This window comes from Grampus griseus (genome assembly GCF_964374135.1).
Source record: "Grampus griseus genome assembly, chromosome: 13".
Lineage (NCBI taxonomy): Eukaryota > Metazoa > Chordata > Mammalia > Artiodactyla > Delphinidae > Grampus > Grampus griseus.
The window spans coordinates 39,323,351-39,339,069 of NC_139007.1; the positions used below are offsets into that span (position 1 = coordinate 39,323,351).

At 44.2% G+C, this 15,719-nt stretch overlaps 1 protein-coding gene across 1 annotated transcript in view; it reads left to right on the plus strand.

The window, feature by feature from the left end:
* LOC309831483 (uncharacterized protein) overlaps positions 1-15,719 on the plus strand; it is a gene marked incomplete at its 3' end in the record, with an annotated part of 142,077 nt that overhangs the window by 107,297 nt on the left and 19,061 nt on the right. Inside the window, 5 exon segments of the mRNA XM_082668701.1 lie at positions 1,736-1,845; positions 13,270-13,368; positions 13,372-13,419; positions 14,021-14,074; positions 14,717-14,881. Of these exon segments, the coding sequence (XP_082524827.1) occupies positions 1,736-1,845; positions 13,270-13,368; positions 13,372-13,419; positions 14,021-14,074; positions 14,717-14,881 (476 nt within the window).

A 15,719-nucleotide genomic window follows, 5' to 3' on the forward strand; every position in this document is an offset into this window, starting at 1 on the left:
ATCAAACAAGGTTGGGAGCAGTGGAAGTATTAAGTGGTAAGATTCTGGGCATATTTTTAAAGTAGTCACTGATGAACTGGGTATAGGGTTTGGGAAAAAGAGAAGAGTCCATGATGACTCCAAGGCTTTTGACCTGAGCAACTGGGAAAACTGAATTGCCATCAGTTAAGATGGCAAGTTAGGGAGGGAAGATCAGAAATTTAATTATGCACAAGTGAAATTTGAAATGCCTTTTAGACATCCAAGAAGAGATGCCAAGTGGATATTAGATCTAAATTTGAGGGTTGTCAGTATACAGATGGTATTTAGCCATGATACTAAATGAGATAGCCAAGGGGGTGAGTGCAGATAGGAAAAACAAAAACGGTGAACCAAGGGCTGAGTCCTAGGACACTCTAATGTTAAGAGCTGGTGGTAGAGGGGGGAGGCAGGAGGAGAACCAGCAAAAGGAACCTACAGGGAACAGTGAGGTAGAGGAAAACTAGGACAGGGTGGTGTCCCAACGTCTGGTGATGGAAGTTTCTCAAGAAAGAGGAAGTGAAAAATTGTGTGAAATGTTATTGGCAGTCAAGTAAAACCACTGGCTTTAGCCATGTTGAGGTCACTGGTGTTTATGACAAAATCAGTTTCAGTGGAGTGAAAGGTAAAAGCTGTGTGAGTGGGTCTAAGAAGGATTTTGAGAGAAGTCACAGACATTAAGTATAGACATCTCTTTCTGAGAGATTTGCTAGAAAGGGAGCAAAGAAATGAGGCAAAAGCTGACAGGGGAAATGGGGTCAAGTGGAGAATTTTTATGAGGTGGGAGAAATGTGTGCTCTTGTGAATGATTCAGGAAAGAGGGGAGAAGTGACGATATCAGAGAAAGGCAAATATTTGGACCAATGACCTTGAATAGACTTGAGGGGATAGCCTCTCCCTTTATTGTTATTTTCTGTATCTTTCTTTTAAAAGATAGCATTTTATACCCACTTTTCTACACCTTGCATTTTCCGCTTAATCTATGGTTCTTTTCACATCAGTACATGGAGAAATTCTTCTCTTTTTTTACAGCTGCATACTATCCCATTGGAAGGATATACTACAGTTTGTGTATTGTTTCTAAGTTTTTGCTGTCCTCAGCAATGCTATTCTGAATAACTGTGTATATGCCTCATCACATGTGTGTCAGCCCTGTTGCTGCTTCAGTGCAGGAGCTAAAGTTCATCTTCTGCGGCTCTCAACATTTCTAATGTGTGACTCTTTCTTCTCTCTTTTGGATTTCCTCCTCTTTTTTTATTAACTCTGCATTCAAATTAATTTTGCCTTGTAACACCAGGAATGTACTTAAATAGATAAATATAATAGCTCTTCATTTATTTCTGATCGTTGTGTTAGGTCCAAATAATTGTTCAGATACATATAGGGACTTTATGAAAACAGATGCCATATAGGATCAATAATTATATTTGATTTGGAATTTTTAGTTATGGTAACAAAATATTGTTCACTGGACTTCAGAGGTACTTTTCCAAATCTTTTTGTTAGGAATCTTGTTAGAGATCTTCCTTATTCCCATGTTCTGGAGAATCCTGTGTCCTCAACCACCACCTCCCCTCCCCTGCCTCACCCATTAGTTTTTGTGTATTTGGAAGTGACAGCTTGTGTCCAGTGTTATGTCTCAGACAGTTGCCATCTCGTAGCTATTAATGGTTGTTCAATATTTTCTGGTACTGGTGTTGGTATGTTTCTCCCCTAGACCTTTGGAAACACCAAGTCATGAGAGAAAACTTTTCAGTTATCAGACCACAAATAGTTGAAAATTTTGTACAGAGATTACTGGAGAATTACCAGGATGGTGGACTAGAGGTATGTACTGAAAATTAGTCATTCTAGAGTGTGGTTTGCTTTTTTTTTTTTTTTAACATAAACGCAAACAAGAAAGACTTTCCCTTCAACACATCTCCTAATGCTTCCCTTACTCCCTTAGAGTTGAAGATGTGAAAACTGAGGCTGAACTCAAAGTAGAAATCACATGTTACCATTTTAATTTTGGAAAAAGACTGATTTCTAATTAAGTTGGGAGAGTAATTAGAATATACATGTTGGCTAATTTCAGATTTGACCAATTCTTTAGAGTAACCTTGGAGTTTATGGATGAGTTGTTTTTAGCAACATTTCCTGTTATTGATTTTTTTAGTATAAAAATTTTAAGAGAAAAACCAAAATAACCTATGAAATCACTACCTAGAAAACTTCTTTAAATGTGCAATATGAAGAAAACGTAACACCTCAGAGAGGTAACATTTTCACCCCTGTTCCACTCCATCATCCCCAGTTTCCTCTCCCAAAGGAAACCAGTATCAACAATTTGTATGTGTGTATATGTATTTGAATTCATAACTACTCCATATAATATGTATTTAACAATAATATATATTTAATACACACAACAGGCATACACATAGTCCTTGGAGTTTTTAACTGTTTACTGTTGACAGGAGGTACCTTTCTAAATCAAAGGAATCTGCTGAAAAGGCAGTATGAGAGAGTGTTTGTGGATATTTGGCCATAACAGAGTTTTTAGGATCTTTAAGGAATTAAGCCTTAAGTGCAGTAGGTAGCTGTGAATCCAGTGTCCTTTGAAATTCAATCATTTTTAAAAGCCTGCCTTAGAAAAATGTGCTCAATTTTTTGGACAACATTTTCTCCACATTTACATTTTTCTAAGCTCTCCAAATAGTCCCCATAATTTTATAATAAGCACTTCAGTTCTTATTTATAAGGTAGAGAATTCACAAGCTTGCTTAGAGATACACTATTCCTCAGAATTTATATGTATTTGTTTTAAGCTTTCAATTATACCCAGTGTGGTGCTGTGTATTCTGATGAAGGGGTGAAGTAATTCTTCTTGGATCCCTGCAGTTCAGTGATCCTCAAGCAGAAGTACAGAGGTGATTAAGGTGGGGTATGCTCAGAAAAATGTTTGAATCAAAAACTTTTGTGGCTTTCCTTAAAAGGAAGGAAATTCTGACACATGCTTCATTATGGAAGATATTCTATTACATGAAATAAACCAGTCACAGAAACATAAATGCTGCATGATTCCACTTAGATGAGGTACATAATGTAATCAAATTCATAGAGACAGAAAGTAGAATGGTGTTTGTCAGGGGCTGGCGGGTGGGGGAATGGGAAGTTAGTGTTTAATGGGTACAGTTTCAGTTTGACAACATGAAAAGAGTTCTAGAGATTGATTGCACAACGTTGTGAAGGTACTTAATGCCGCTGAACTGTATACTTTAAAATGGCTAAAATGGCAAATTTAATGTATGTTTTACTGTGATAAAAAAAGCAAACAAAAAGTTTGTGGCTCAAGATCTGCTCATCCCTTATCTATGTACTTCACCCCAACATTGAAGACAGGATCTTCTGGGAAAGAAATGTGAGTATTAGTAAACAGGGCAAACCTAGATCAGGCACAGCTGAAACTGAGGGCACACTGAAGAGGCTGGTATCAGCCTGCGGTTGTCTTGGAATAACAGGACCCCAGAATGTTAGGTCCCTCCAAAGTCTGTGCCTGGTGGGCTTCTAGTCTCTTCTGGATCATCTGCAGTGACTGGGAGCTCACTCTCTTTCAATCCCCACCCATACCTCCCCACCCCCATCCCTGGCAACTCTTGTTTCAGGCACCTCTTACTGAGCTGGATTTGGCCTCCCCACTGTCTCCACCATGGATCCTAGTTCTGTCTCTGGGACACCACAGATCACGGTTCTGACCCCTCACAACAAGCCTTGAGATAAATGAGGGCAGGTCAGTCAGAGAAGCTCAGTTGGGCCATTGCTAGCATGCATGAGTCTTCTGTAAAATTACAAGTTGGGCCAGCTCCAGGAGGACAGACCCAAACAGGTGCCCCTCTGGGTGGTGGATAACAAATATTTACCCATTCCTTCAGGCCGTACAGCCTATACCAGGGCACATGGACAGGGAAATGGTGCTCCCCTCACCTGGGTGCCCCTGCACAGAGCAGACTGCACTGGTGTGCAAGGAAAGCCTGAGCCCTGCCTTCCCTTCTTCAGCCTAAACCAGCTTCCTTTCCTTCAACCTCTATGAGTGCCCCACCCTCCTGGTCAGGATCCTCTAAATTCAAGGTTGTCTGGCCAGCCAAGAGTACCCTTGTCCTGGGTGCTCTGCTTTGATTAACGCCCATGAATGTGTTAGGTTTTGTCACAGCTGACTCATTAGGCTAACAGCCACCTGAAGCCCACACATGGCCTTCAGGCATCCTGCTACTGCCTTATTATTAGCTTTGTTCTTGTTCAACTTGGTCCACTCTTTGAACCTCTTGAAATCTTTAAAACTCTGGATTTTTATCATCCACCATACTCTCTCCCTTCCAGGTTCATGTCAGCCTACCCTCGGTATCTTCCTTCAAGCCTTTAATAACAGTGTATGAAAGGACAGGCCCCAAGTGCTGTGCTACCCACTCTGGGTCCCCTCCAGGCTTAACAGGTACTTTGGGCACAGTCTTTCAGTGACCAGAAACTCATCCGGTTGTCCTTTCATCCAGCCCATGTTCTCCGTTTGTCCAAAAGGACATCATAAGAAACCTTCTCAGATGTCCTGCTGAAATCCAGATACACTGCATCTGCTATATTTCCTGAGGGAAAAGTTTAATCTGATCTGACTGTTCTTGAACCCACGTTGGCTTCTTGTGATTTTTGCTTCCTTCTCCAAATTCTTCTCCAAAACTATGTGGAATGAGAGTGGTGAGAGTGGGCAACCTTGTCTTGTTCCTGATCTTAGTGGAAATGCTTTCAGTTTTTCACCATTGAGGACGATGTTGGCTGTGGGTTTGTCATATATGGCCTTTATTATGTTGAGGAAGGTTCCCTCTATGCCTACTTTCTGGAGGGTTTTTATCATAAATGGGTGTTGAATTTTGTCAAAAGCTTTCTCTGCATCTATTGAGATGATCATATGGTTTTTCTCCTTCAATTTGTTAATATGGTGTATCACGTTGATTGATTTGCGTATATTGAAGAATCCTTGCATTCCTGGAATAAACCCCACTTGATCATGGTGTATGATCCGTTTAATGTGCTGTTGGATTCTGTTTGCTAGTATTTTGTTGAGGATTTTTGCATCTATGTTCATCAGTGATATTGGCCTGTAGTTTTCTTTCTTTGTGACATCCTTGTCTGGTTTTGGTATCAGGGTGATGGTGGCCTCGTAGAATAAGTTGAGGAGTGTTCCTCCCTCTGCTATATTTTGGAAGAGTTTGAGAAGGATAGGTGATAGCTCTTCTCTAAATGTTTGATAGAATTCGCCTGTGAAGCCATCTGGTCCTGGGCTTTTGCTTATTGGAAGATTTTTAATCACAGTTTCAATTTCAGTGCTTGTGATTGGTCTGTTCATATTTTCTATTTCTTCCTGATTCAGTCTTGGCAGGTTGTGCCTTTTTAAGAATTTGTCCATTTCTTCCAGGTTGTCCATTTTATTGGCATAGAGTTGCTTGTAGTAACCTCTTATGATCTTTTGTATTTCTGCAGTGTCAGTTGTTACTTCTCCTTTTTCATTTCTAATTCTATTGATTTGAGTCTTCTCCCTTTTTTTCTTGATGAGTCTGGCTAATGGTTTATCAATTTTGTTTATCTTTTCAAAGAACCACCTTTTAGTTTTATTGATCGTTGCTATCGTTTCCTTCATTTCTTTTTCATTTATTTCTGATCTGATTTTTATGATTTCTTTCCTTCTGGTAACTTTGGGTTTTTTTTGTTCTTCTTCCTCTAATTGCTTTAGGTGCAAGGTTAGGTTGTTTATTCGAGATGTTTCCTGTTTCTTAAGGTAGGATTGTATTGCTATAAACTTCCCTCTTAGAACTGCTTTTGCTGCATCCCATAAGTTTTGTGTCGTCGTGTCTCCATTGTCATTTGTTTCTAGGTATTTTTTGATTTCCTCTTTGATTTCTTCAGTGATCACTTTGTTATTAAGTAGTGTATTGTTTAGCCTCCATGTGTTTGTATTTTTTACAGATCTTTTCCTGTAATTGATATCTAGTCTCATAGCGTTGTGGTCGGAAAAGATACTTGATACAATTTCAATTTTCTTAAATTTACCAAGGCTTGATTTGTGACCCAAGATATGATCTATCCTGGAGAATGTTCCATGAGCACTTGAGAAAAATGTGTATTCTGTTGTTTTTGGATGGAATGTCCTATAAATATCAATTAAGTCCATCTTGTTTAATGTATCATTTAAAGCTTGTGTTTCCTTATTTATTTTCATTTTGGATGATCTGTCCATTGGTGAAAGTGGGGTGTTAAAGTCACCTACTATGAATGTGTTACTGTCGATTTCCCCTTTTATGGCTATTAGTATTTGCCTTATGTATTGAGGTGCTCCTATGTTGGGTGCATAAATATTTACAATTGTTATATCTTCTTCTTGGATTGATCCCTTGATTATTATGTAGTGTCCTTCTTTGTCTCTTCTAATAGTCTTTATTTTAAAGTCTATTTTGTCTGATATGAGAATTGCTACTCCAGCTTTCTTTTGGTTTCCATTTGCATGAAATACCTTTTTCCATCCCCTTACTTTCAGTCTGTATGTGTCTCTAGGTCTGAAGTGGGTCTCTTGTAGACAGCAAATATATGCGTCTTGTTTTTGTATCCATTCAGCCAATCTGTGTCTTTTGGTGGGAGCATTTAGTCCATTTACATTTAAGGTAATTATCGATATGTATGTTCCCATTCCCATTTTCTTAATTGTTTTGGGTTCGTTATTGTAGGTCTTTTCCTTCTTTTGTGTTTCTTGCCTAGAGAAGTTCCTTTAGCAGTTGTTGTAGAGCTGGTTTGGTGGTGCTGAACTCTCTCAGCTTTTGCTTGTCTGTAAAGATTTTAATTTCTCCATCAAATCTGAATGAGATCCTTGCTGGGTAGAGTAATCTTGGTTGCAGGTTTTTCTCCTTCATCACTTTCAATATGTCCTGCCACTCCCTTCTGGCTTGCAGAGTTTCTGCTGAAAGATCAGCTGTTAACCTTATGGGGATTCCCTTGTGTGTTATTTGTTGTTTTTCCCTTGCTGCTTTTAATATGCTTTCTTTGTATTTAATTTTTGACAGTTTGATTAATATGTGTCTTGGTCTATTTCTCCTTGGATTTATCCTGTATGGGACTCTCTGTGCTTCCTGGACTTGATTAGCTATTTCCTTTCCCATATTAGGGAAGTTTTCAACTATAATCTCTTCAAATATTTTCTCAGTCCCTTTCTTTTTCTCTTCTTCTTCTGGAACCCCTATAATTCGAATGTTGGTGCGTTTAATGTTGTCCCAGAGGTCTCTGAGACTGTCCTCAGTTCTTTTCATTCTTTTTTCTTTATTCTGCTCTGCAGTAGTTATTTCCACTATTTTATCTTCCAGGTCACTTATCCGTTCTTCTGCCTCAGTTATTCTGCTATTGATCCCATCTAGAGTATTTTTAATTTCATTTATTGTGTTGTTCATCATTGTTTGTTTCATCTTTAGTTCTTCTAGGTCCTTGTTAAATGTTTCTTGCATTTTCTCTATTCTATTTCCAAGATTTTGGATCATCTTTACTATCATTATTCTGAATTCTTTTTCAGGTAGACTGCCTATTTCCTCTTCATTTGTTAGGTCTGGTGGGTTTTTATCTTGCTCCTTCATCTGCTGTGTGTTTTTCTGTCTTTTCATTTTGCTTATCTTACTGTGTTTGGGGTCTCCTTTTTGCAGGCTGAAGGTTCGTAGTTCCTGTTGTTTTTAGTGTCTGTCCCCAGTGGCTAAGGTTGGTTCAGTGGGTTGTGTAGGCTTCCTGGTGGAGGGTACTAGTGCCTGTGTTCTGGTGGATGAGACTGGATCTTGTCTTTCTGGTGGGCAGGTCCACGTCTGGTGATGTGTTTTGGGGTGTCTGTAGACTTATTATGATTTTGGGCAGCCTCTCTGCTAATGGGTGGGGTTGTGTTCCTGTCTTGCTAGTTGTTTGGCATAGGATGTCCAGCACTGTAGCTTGCTGGTCGTTGAGTGAAGCTGGGTGCTGGCGTTGAGATGGAGATCTCTGGGAGGTTTTCGCCGTTTGATATTATGTGCAGCTGGAAGGCCTGTTGTGGACCAGTGTCCTGAAGTTGGCTCTCCCACCTCAGAGGCACAGCACTAACTCCTGGCTGCAGCACCAAGAGCCTTTCATCCACACGGCTCCTTAATTTGGGATGATTCGTTGTCTATTCATGTATTCCACAGATGCAGGGTACATCAAGTTGATTGTGGAGCTTTAATCCGCTGCTTCTGAGGCTGCTGGGAGAGATTTCCCTTTCTCTTCTTTGTTCTCACAACTCCCAGGGGCTCAGCTTTGGATTTGGCCCCGCCTGTGCGTGTAGGTCGCAGGAGGGCGTCTGTTCTTTGCTCAGACAGGACGGGGTTAAAGGAGCCGCTGATTCGGAGGCTCTGGCTCACTCAGGCCGGGGGTAGGGAGGGTCACGGAGTGCGGGGCGGGCCTGCGGCGGCAGAGGCCAGCGTGACATTGCCAGCCTGAGGCGCGCCGTGCGTTCTCCCGGAGGAGTTGTCCCTGGATCCCGGGACCGTGGCAGTGGCGGGCTGCACAGGCTCCCCGGAAGGGGGGGTGTAGATAGTGACCCGTGTTCGCACACGGGCTTCTTGGTGGCGGCAGCAGCGGCCTTAGCGTCTCATGTCTGTCTCTGGGGTCCGCACTTTTAGCCGCGGCTCGCGCCCGTCTCTAGAGCTCTCTTAAGCAGCGTTCTTAATCCCCTCTCCTCGTGCACCAGGAAACAAAGAGGGAAGAAAAAGTCTCTTGCCTCTTCGGCAGGTCCAGACTTTTCCCCGGACTCCCTCCCAGCTAGCCGCGGTGCACTAACGCCCTGGCCCTGCAGGCTCCAGTCCTCTCCCGGTGCTCCGACTAAAGCTGGAGCCTCAGCTCCCAGCCCCGCCCGCCCCAGCGGGTGAGCAGACAAGCCTCTCGGCTGGTGAGTGCCGGTCGGCCCTGATCCTCTGTGCTGGAATCTCTCCGCTTTGTTCTCCGCACCCCTGTTGCTGTGCTCTCCTCCGCAGCTCCGAAGCTCCCCCACTCCGCCACCCGCAGTCTCCGCCCGCGAAGGGACTTCCTAGTGTGTGGACACTTTTCCTCCTTCACAGCTCCCTCCCGCTGGTGCAGGACCCGTCCCTATCCTTTTGTCTCTGTTTATTTTTTTCTTTTGCCCTAACCAGGTTACGTGGGGGGTTTCTTTCCTTTTGGGAGGTCTGAGGTCTTCTGCCAGCGTTCAGTAGGTGTTCTGTAGGAGTTGTTCCACGTGTAGATGTATTTCTGGTGTATCTGTGGGGAGGAAGGTGATCTCTGCGTCTTACCCTTCCGCCATCTTCCCGGAAGTCGATGAGATTAACCTGGGCCAAGTTTTAAAGCACAAGTCGGAGTTGGCCAGAGGAAGAAGGGCTGGGGAGAGAAGGCAGCAATCTAGGAAGGGAGTTATAGCAGAGTTCAGAGGAGGAGATTGTAAAGGTAGGCAGGGCCAGATCCTGAATGGCCTTGTGTGTAATCCTTAGGAGTTTGGATTTCATCCCAGAGTCAGTGGGAAGTCACTGAAGCATTTTGTCAGCAGAGGTAGGTTTTAGAAATATCATCAAAACACCTTGTGTGTGCCTGATGTTAGATGGATTGTTGTGAGGGGCTCCGAGAGGAAGCAAACCACAGAAGCACAGTTTGCTCCCAGCAGGGTCAGACTTTTGCCATAACAAGGCCTGGCACCTACCATGCTTCACTCCAGGCTGGATCTCCAGAAGAATCCATGGGGCAATCTTGTGCTCTTCCAGCCAGTGCCACACAATATGGTTCAGGTTTAAGAGTTGGTGAAGAAATCAGCCCACTGGAGGGCACTGGGCCAACGGTCATGACTCTGGTTCTTATGCAACCCAGGCGCCTGCCTTCTAGGGGAAGTTGGCAGATGAAGCCCCTTTGTGCTGCACTTTGACATCAAGCAGACTTTTAGTGACCTAGGAAGGCAGGGGTGAGTTGTAGAACAGCTTTTGAGAAACAAATTGCTCTCTGAGCTCATAAGACTTGCCAACAGAAGCACATAGGCTGTAGTCCCACAACAGATGCTGCTCAGGTGGCTCCAATGCTGCTTCTGGGAGGCCAAGTACCATCTGCAGAAGCAAAGTTCATCTGGAGAGAGGGACTGCTGGGAACTGGGAGTCTCCCTGCACCTCTCTGTCACCTGTCAGTCACTGCTGCCTGTCTGCCCCACTCAGACATGGTCCATGTGCCCATTGCAGATGCTCTGGCAGGGCCCTTACTCCTCTCCCTGCCTTCCCCTCACCCCCTATATGCCATCGCCTTGAGCTGATCTTTCAGCCCAGTTTCCTGAAGCCTCAGCAGAGCCACTGAGGGAAGGGAGCAACATGATTTCTCTGGCTTCTGGAGATGCTCAAGGGGAGTCCTGGCTATTCTTACCTCTTTGGTGTAACACAGACTCATCCAAGGCTTTCTCCTTGGCTGGTTAAAATAGCATGCTGGCTAAGAGAGGATGGCAGAGGGCCATGGTGGTTCAAGTCTGCATTTCTGTTTGTTTGGGATCCTATATCTGCAGTGGCTATGGAGGCATTAGTTTGAGAAGTGTTTGCCCTGTGGAGGCCCTGTTGGCATGCTCAAGTTTGGGCACTGCTGTTCAGGACAGAGAGGGGTGAGTCACTGTGGCTAACTCCAAGCACTGGGCCTGGCCCACCTGGATGAGGTCACCAGCCACACCTTGATGGCCCCAATGTGGTCTCATGACTTCTCAAGGCTTCAGGCTTTCAACGCACTCAGTCTGGGAAGTGCTCTCTTTGTCAATACTAATTCATGTAGCCTTGGCCCTTTCACCATAAAGAAGTAAAGGTCCAGGGGATGGAATCTTGGTGTCCTTTGCCTTGGTGTCAGCAGTGGACTCTGGCTGTCCTACTGCTCACTTTCCAGGACCAGGATGGATTGCCCTCACCCACCTCCTCTGAGGGAACCCCTTGAGGAGGCCCTGGAGAGTGAGGGTGGGAGGCTGAGCGCCTCCCCTGACTGCCTGGCTCCTGCTCATAAAATCCCCCATGAGCAGAGGTTTTCATCTACTGTTTCCATTATGCATGTCTTGAGTGCATCCTGCCAAGCTGCTATAGTTGATAACCTTTACCGAAGCTTTACTATTTTTAAATTAGTATATACATTTTATTTAGGCATACATTTTTATATATAATTATTATAATTATATATACATTTTATGCTTATATTAGAAAATAGAAATATGATGTATTAGAAAATACACTCATAATGTTACCCTCATTGATAGCCACTATTATTATTTTGGTGTCTTTCCTTCCAAATTTTATTTATAACTTTTAAAAATTCATGCACTTTTTTTTAACAAAATAAGATTATTCTATATGCCTTTTTGTTGTAGTGTACTTTTTTCACTTGACTATATGTTATAAACATGTTTCCTTGTCAATAAACATACATCCACAGCACAGTTTTTGGTGGCTGTTTAGTGTTTCATCCTATAGATGAATAAGACGTATTCAACCTGTTTTCCATCATTAAGTAGCTTAGGTTGTTTCCATTTTTCTTTTCTATTGGAAGGGCTACTCTAAAGAACATCTGTTAACATATATTTTTGTGTATAACTTTTATTATTCTCTAAAAATAAATTCCTGGAAGAGGAGTTACTGGATCAAAGAGCATGAATATTTTAAAACCTTTTCACAGCCACTGCTGGTCTGCCCTCCAAAGTACTACACTGACTTCTCCTGTCAGCAGTGGTGAGCGAGCCACTTTCCTCACTCCATCAGTACTGGGTTTTTATCAGTATTTGCCATCTCCGCTAGTTTGCCTGACCTGGCAAAGCGTGTCTGGGCCCTCTCTGGAGGTCAGTGGCACAGAGGTTGCACTGATAGGACAGTGTCACCAGGACAATCAAATCAGAGCCAGGGGAATCACCCCAGGCTGGAAGGAGAACCTAGTTTGTGCAGCAAACTTCCAGTGAGCCTAGAGCCGTCCAGACCCTGGAAGTGTCACAGATAAAGCTCATCAACTGAGCAGGCTGAATCTTGGAGTGGGCCCCATAGGACTGCCAGATACACACACAAACACACTCACTGATACGTGTTGAGGGACACATACAGACCTATAGAGACCTATACAAACACTCACGGAGAGAGACATACACAGAGAGGTACAGACACCCAGAGAAACACACACAGACATGCATTTATGAATATAGACACACACACACAAATGCACACAGACACACTCGCTGATACAGACACACAGAGACACACAAGCACTCCCATGGACGTGCAGGTCCTAGTCAGGTAGATCTGCCCTACCTTCCACATATTGGCTCCCATTTCTCTTGGAGTCTAAACCTAAGTCTGCCTTGGACGGTTGGACTTTTCCTCTGTTCCTTAAAGACCACCTCTTCAGAAAGGGTGCCCAGCAGCCTAGAGAAAGGGATGGAATGGGACTGCCTAGAGAGGGAGAACTATGGCCCTTTGACCAAGGCAAGAAGTGCCCCTGTCAGAGGCCCCATTTCAGAGGCCCCTCTGGCTCTGCTCCAGCCCCACCCTTCCCCACGGCCAAGGGGACGTGCCCACTCCGATCCCTGGCCTTCCTTCTGGACCGTGCTCCGGATACCTGGGCACTGGAATTCCTGGCCCTTCCCCAGATCATCCTCCCCAGAGAGAGAATGGGCCTCACCACCCGTGAGCACACCCTGGCCTGTGGGGTAGACAAGGACAGCTGTGCAGGGGTGTGGACAGCCAGGGTGTCTGCTTATATGCATGCAAGCCCCCCTCCCACCCGTGTGATGTGAGGTCAAAGGGAGGAAGCAAAGGGAGTCAAACTGTAAACTATGGGTTGGAGACTAGCTCTCCCTGACCATATCTCAGCATAGAACTCAGAGTAGTCCAAGGATGATAAAAATCAAACCTGGCCTCCCGAGTCCCTTTGAAGGTCTGTTTTTCAAAGTAGGAGAATTAAACATTTTCATTTTAATAGTTTGATTTATAACCTTTAAATATATAGAACACTTAGACACGTGGAACGTGGGCATCCGTTTGTACTCTTGTCCCTGGCCCTGCAAATGTTAAGAGCAGACCTGAAAGAGAGACTTTCAAGGCTACAGAGCTGATGTTTTTCCATGGAGGAGAAATGGAAGTGGATCTGTGAGCCAAGGTAACATGTGCCTTGAGCTCTGGTGTGGTGGGGCTGCCTGGGGGAGCTGCTGTGAGCGATGCCCCTTTTCAGATCACTTTCAGGAAAGACCACCTCGAGACCTGCCTCCTTTCCCTGGGTTGTGATGTGATGGCCAAAGAATGCAGCAACTTCGAGAGCTACTCCATGTGTTAAGAGCATGTATTGGAGCATGCTAGGCAGAAGCTCTGCCAGAAAGAGCAAGTATGTTCCCAGACAGACAAGAAGTGCATTGGGGAAGGTGTGGGGAGGGAGGCCCAGGAATCACTCCAAAGAGGAAATAAAACACGGTGCAGTCTGGTGCAGGGAGGTGTTCTTATGCAAGAATTGAGGGTAGATGGCCCTCTCCAACGTTTTCTTCTCATTGGCTCATTTCCTTGGGCTCTGGTCTTCTCAGCTGGGAAGGTGATGGCCCCAGCAACACTGGGTTGTATGCTTTGGAGGGGTCTAGTGGGGAATATAAGAGGTAAGCAGTAAGGCAGCTGGCCCCCAGGGGAAGATCCATAGCTGACCTTCCCACCCTCAGCAAGCCCAAGGGACTTTGTGCTGTTCCTGGTTCAGCAAAGAAGCTAGGATCCTTGAATGAACTCTGTCTTTAGGATGCACATCATGGGTCTCACTGATGAGACTTCCTTAAAATGAGATCCCGTCCTAAAGTTCAGTGGAGCAACAAGCACAGTCCTAGCTCCAGGTGGAGCCTGAGGATCTCAAAAAGAAGCACTAATAACACAGATAAGGGCTGTCTGGAGCATGGTGCACTGAATAAATATTTGAGTTTGGGTATGCACTGCTTTCTCCTCTTTAGGAATTAGACATTATACGAAGAGGTCAGAGGCCACCTGAAGACAAGGCTGGTCAGGTAGGTCAGTTATTACTAAAAAAGTTCTCCATTTCTCAAATCCACAATCTCAGCAGTAGTCAGACATGGGACATCCTGGTGTCATTTTCTTGTGCCCCTTCCTATAGAAATCCCATCAATGACTGGTCCACTGCAGAGACATCCAAGGAGTGTGCCTGTACTTTTTAAGCAATGAGGGCTTTTTTTTTCTTAGTTTTTTGGTGACTTTTGTTATTTTTTTATTGCTTTGTTTTTTCTTTCTGTTTTTTTTTTGATGGGGGGGTGTTTGTTTTCTTTTGAGGCCAATGTGCCTTCTGAGGAGGAGGTATATAGGCTAAGGTGTCATGGGGGGGCCAGTTTGGAAATGGAAGCCAAGACAGTTGAAGTATTTTCTCCAAAGTACTTAAGTAGCATCTCTTCTGGGTTCATTCATTCAGCAGCCATTTATCGAGCACCTACTATGTGTCTGGAACTGTTCTGGGACCCTTAAGCCAACTTTAGCTTCTTCTGCCCACACTTGCACAACAGGATATTCACCTTCTTCATTAAGTTCAAAGTAGAATACCAATTCAACATTGATATATTGATACAAAGGACTCTTTTTGCAGTGGCCGTGTGGAATTCCTGAATTATTTTCCATTAAAACAAAATTTCTGCTACTAGATTGCAGAGCTCAGTCACAATATGATCATGGAAGTCACTGCTCTGACTCGACTCACAGATTGGGAGGAGGAGACTCTGGATCTCAAAAAGCAAATTCGAAAAGAAGTCCAAGAAGAATATGAAGCATTAGTTCAAGCTTTGTTTGTGACATGTTTGCACATCAAAGTAAGTGACCTGGGTCGGATGTCTGGGCAGTCCTGTGGGGACCCGGGTGTACCTGACCCCCGCGGTGGCTGTATGGAGAGATCAATAACAGAGTGAGCTTTGTGACAGCAAGAGATTGTTGGGCCCAAGAATTCTCCAGCTCCAGGCTTTCACTGCAGAGAATGAGTCAGCAATGAGTGGTCATTATTTTCCCAAAAGAGACACTGAATTTTAAATAACTTAGATATTTGCAGTTTTCCTCACTCTACTGCCATGTTGCCATCTGATTGCTGTTGAGGGAAGGGGGAGTTTCTTCTCCCAAACCCCAACAGTTTATGTCACTGTTTTGTCTATTGAATGACCATCCAAAACAGGAGAGCACAGTGCCCTGGGCCAGGCCAAACCCCAGTGTAAGTGTAGGTAGCAACAGCCGCCTCCTGGAAGCTCACTGGGCAGATTCAGAATCTGAATCAGCTTTCAGAGATTTTACAACCTTCAAAATGCCCATCAGCCTTTCTCTCACATCTGGTGTCAGGGAGCTGCTGACCTGTCAGTAAAGGTCCAGGCAGAAGAGGAGTGAGGGGGTTCCCATGTGCCCACAGCACTGTGGAAGCCTGTCACTGTCTTATGATGTCTGAGCAGCTGTAAGATGGAGACCCATGCCTAAAATGGGCTATTGTGGAGCCTGGTCCCCCTGCCCTACAAGTGAGAATTTCAGTACAAACCTACCACCCCCAAGTCCATGGCTTCCCCCAGACCTGCCCCCTTCTCTGCTATTAGATGTTCCTCAGAGCCAGCCCCATTTGGGTCCTTCCCTTACTCCCTTCCCCCAAAGGATTCCAGGATGGTCCCTGGAGTT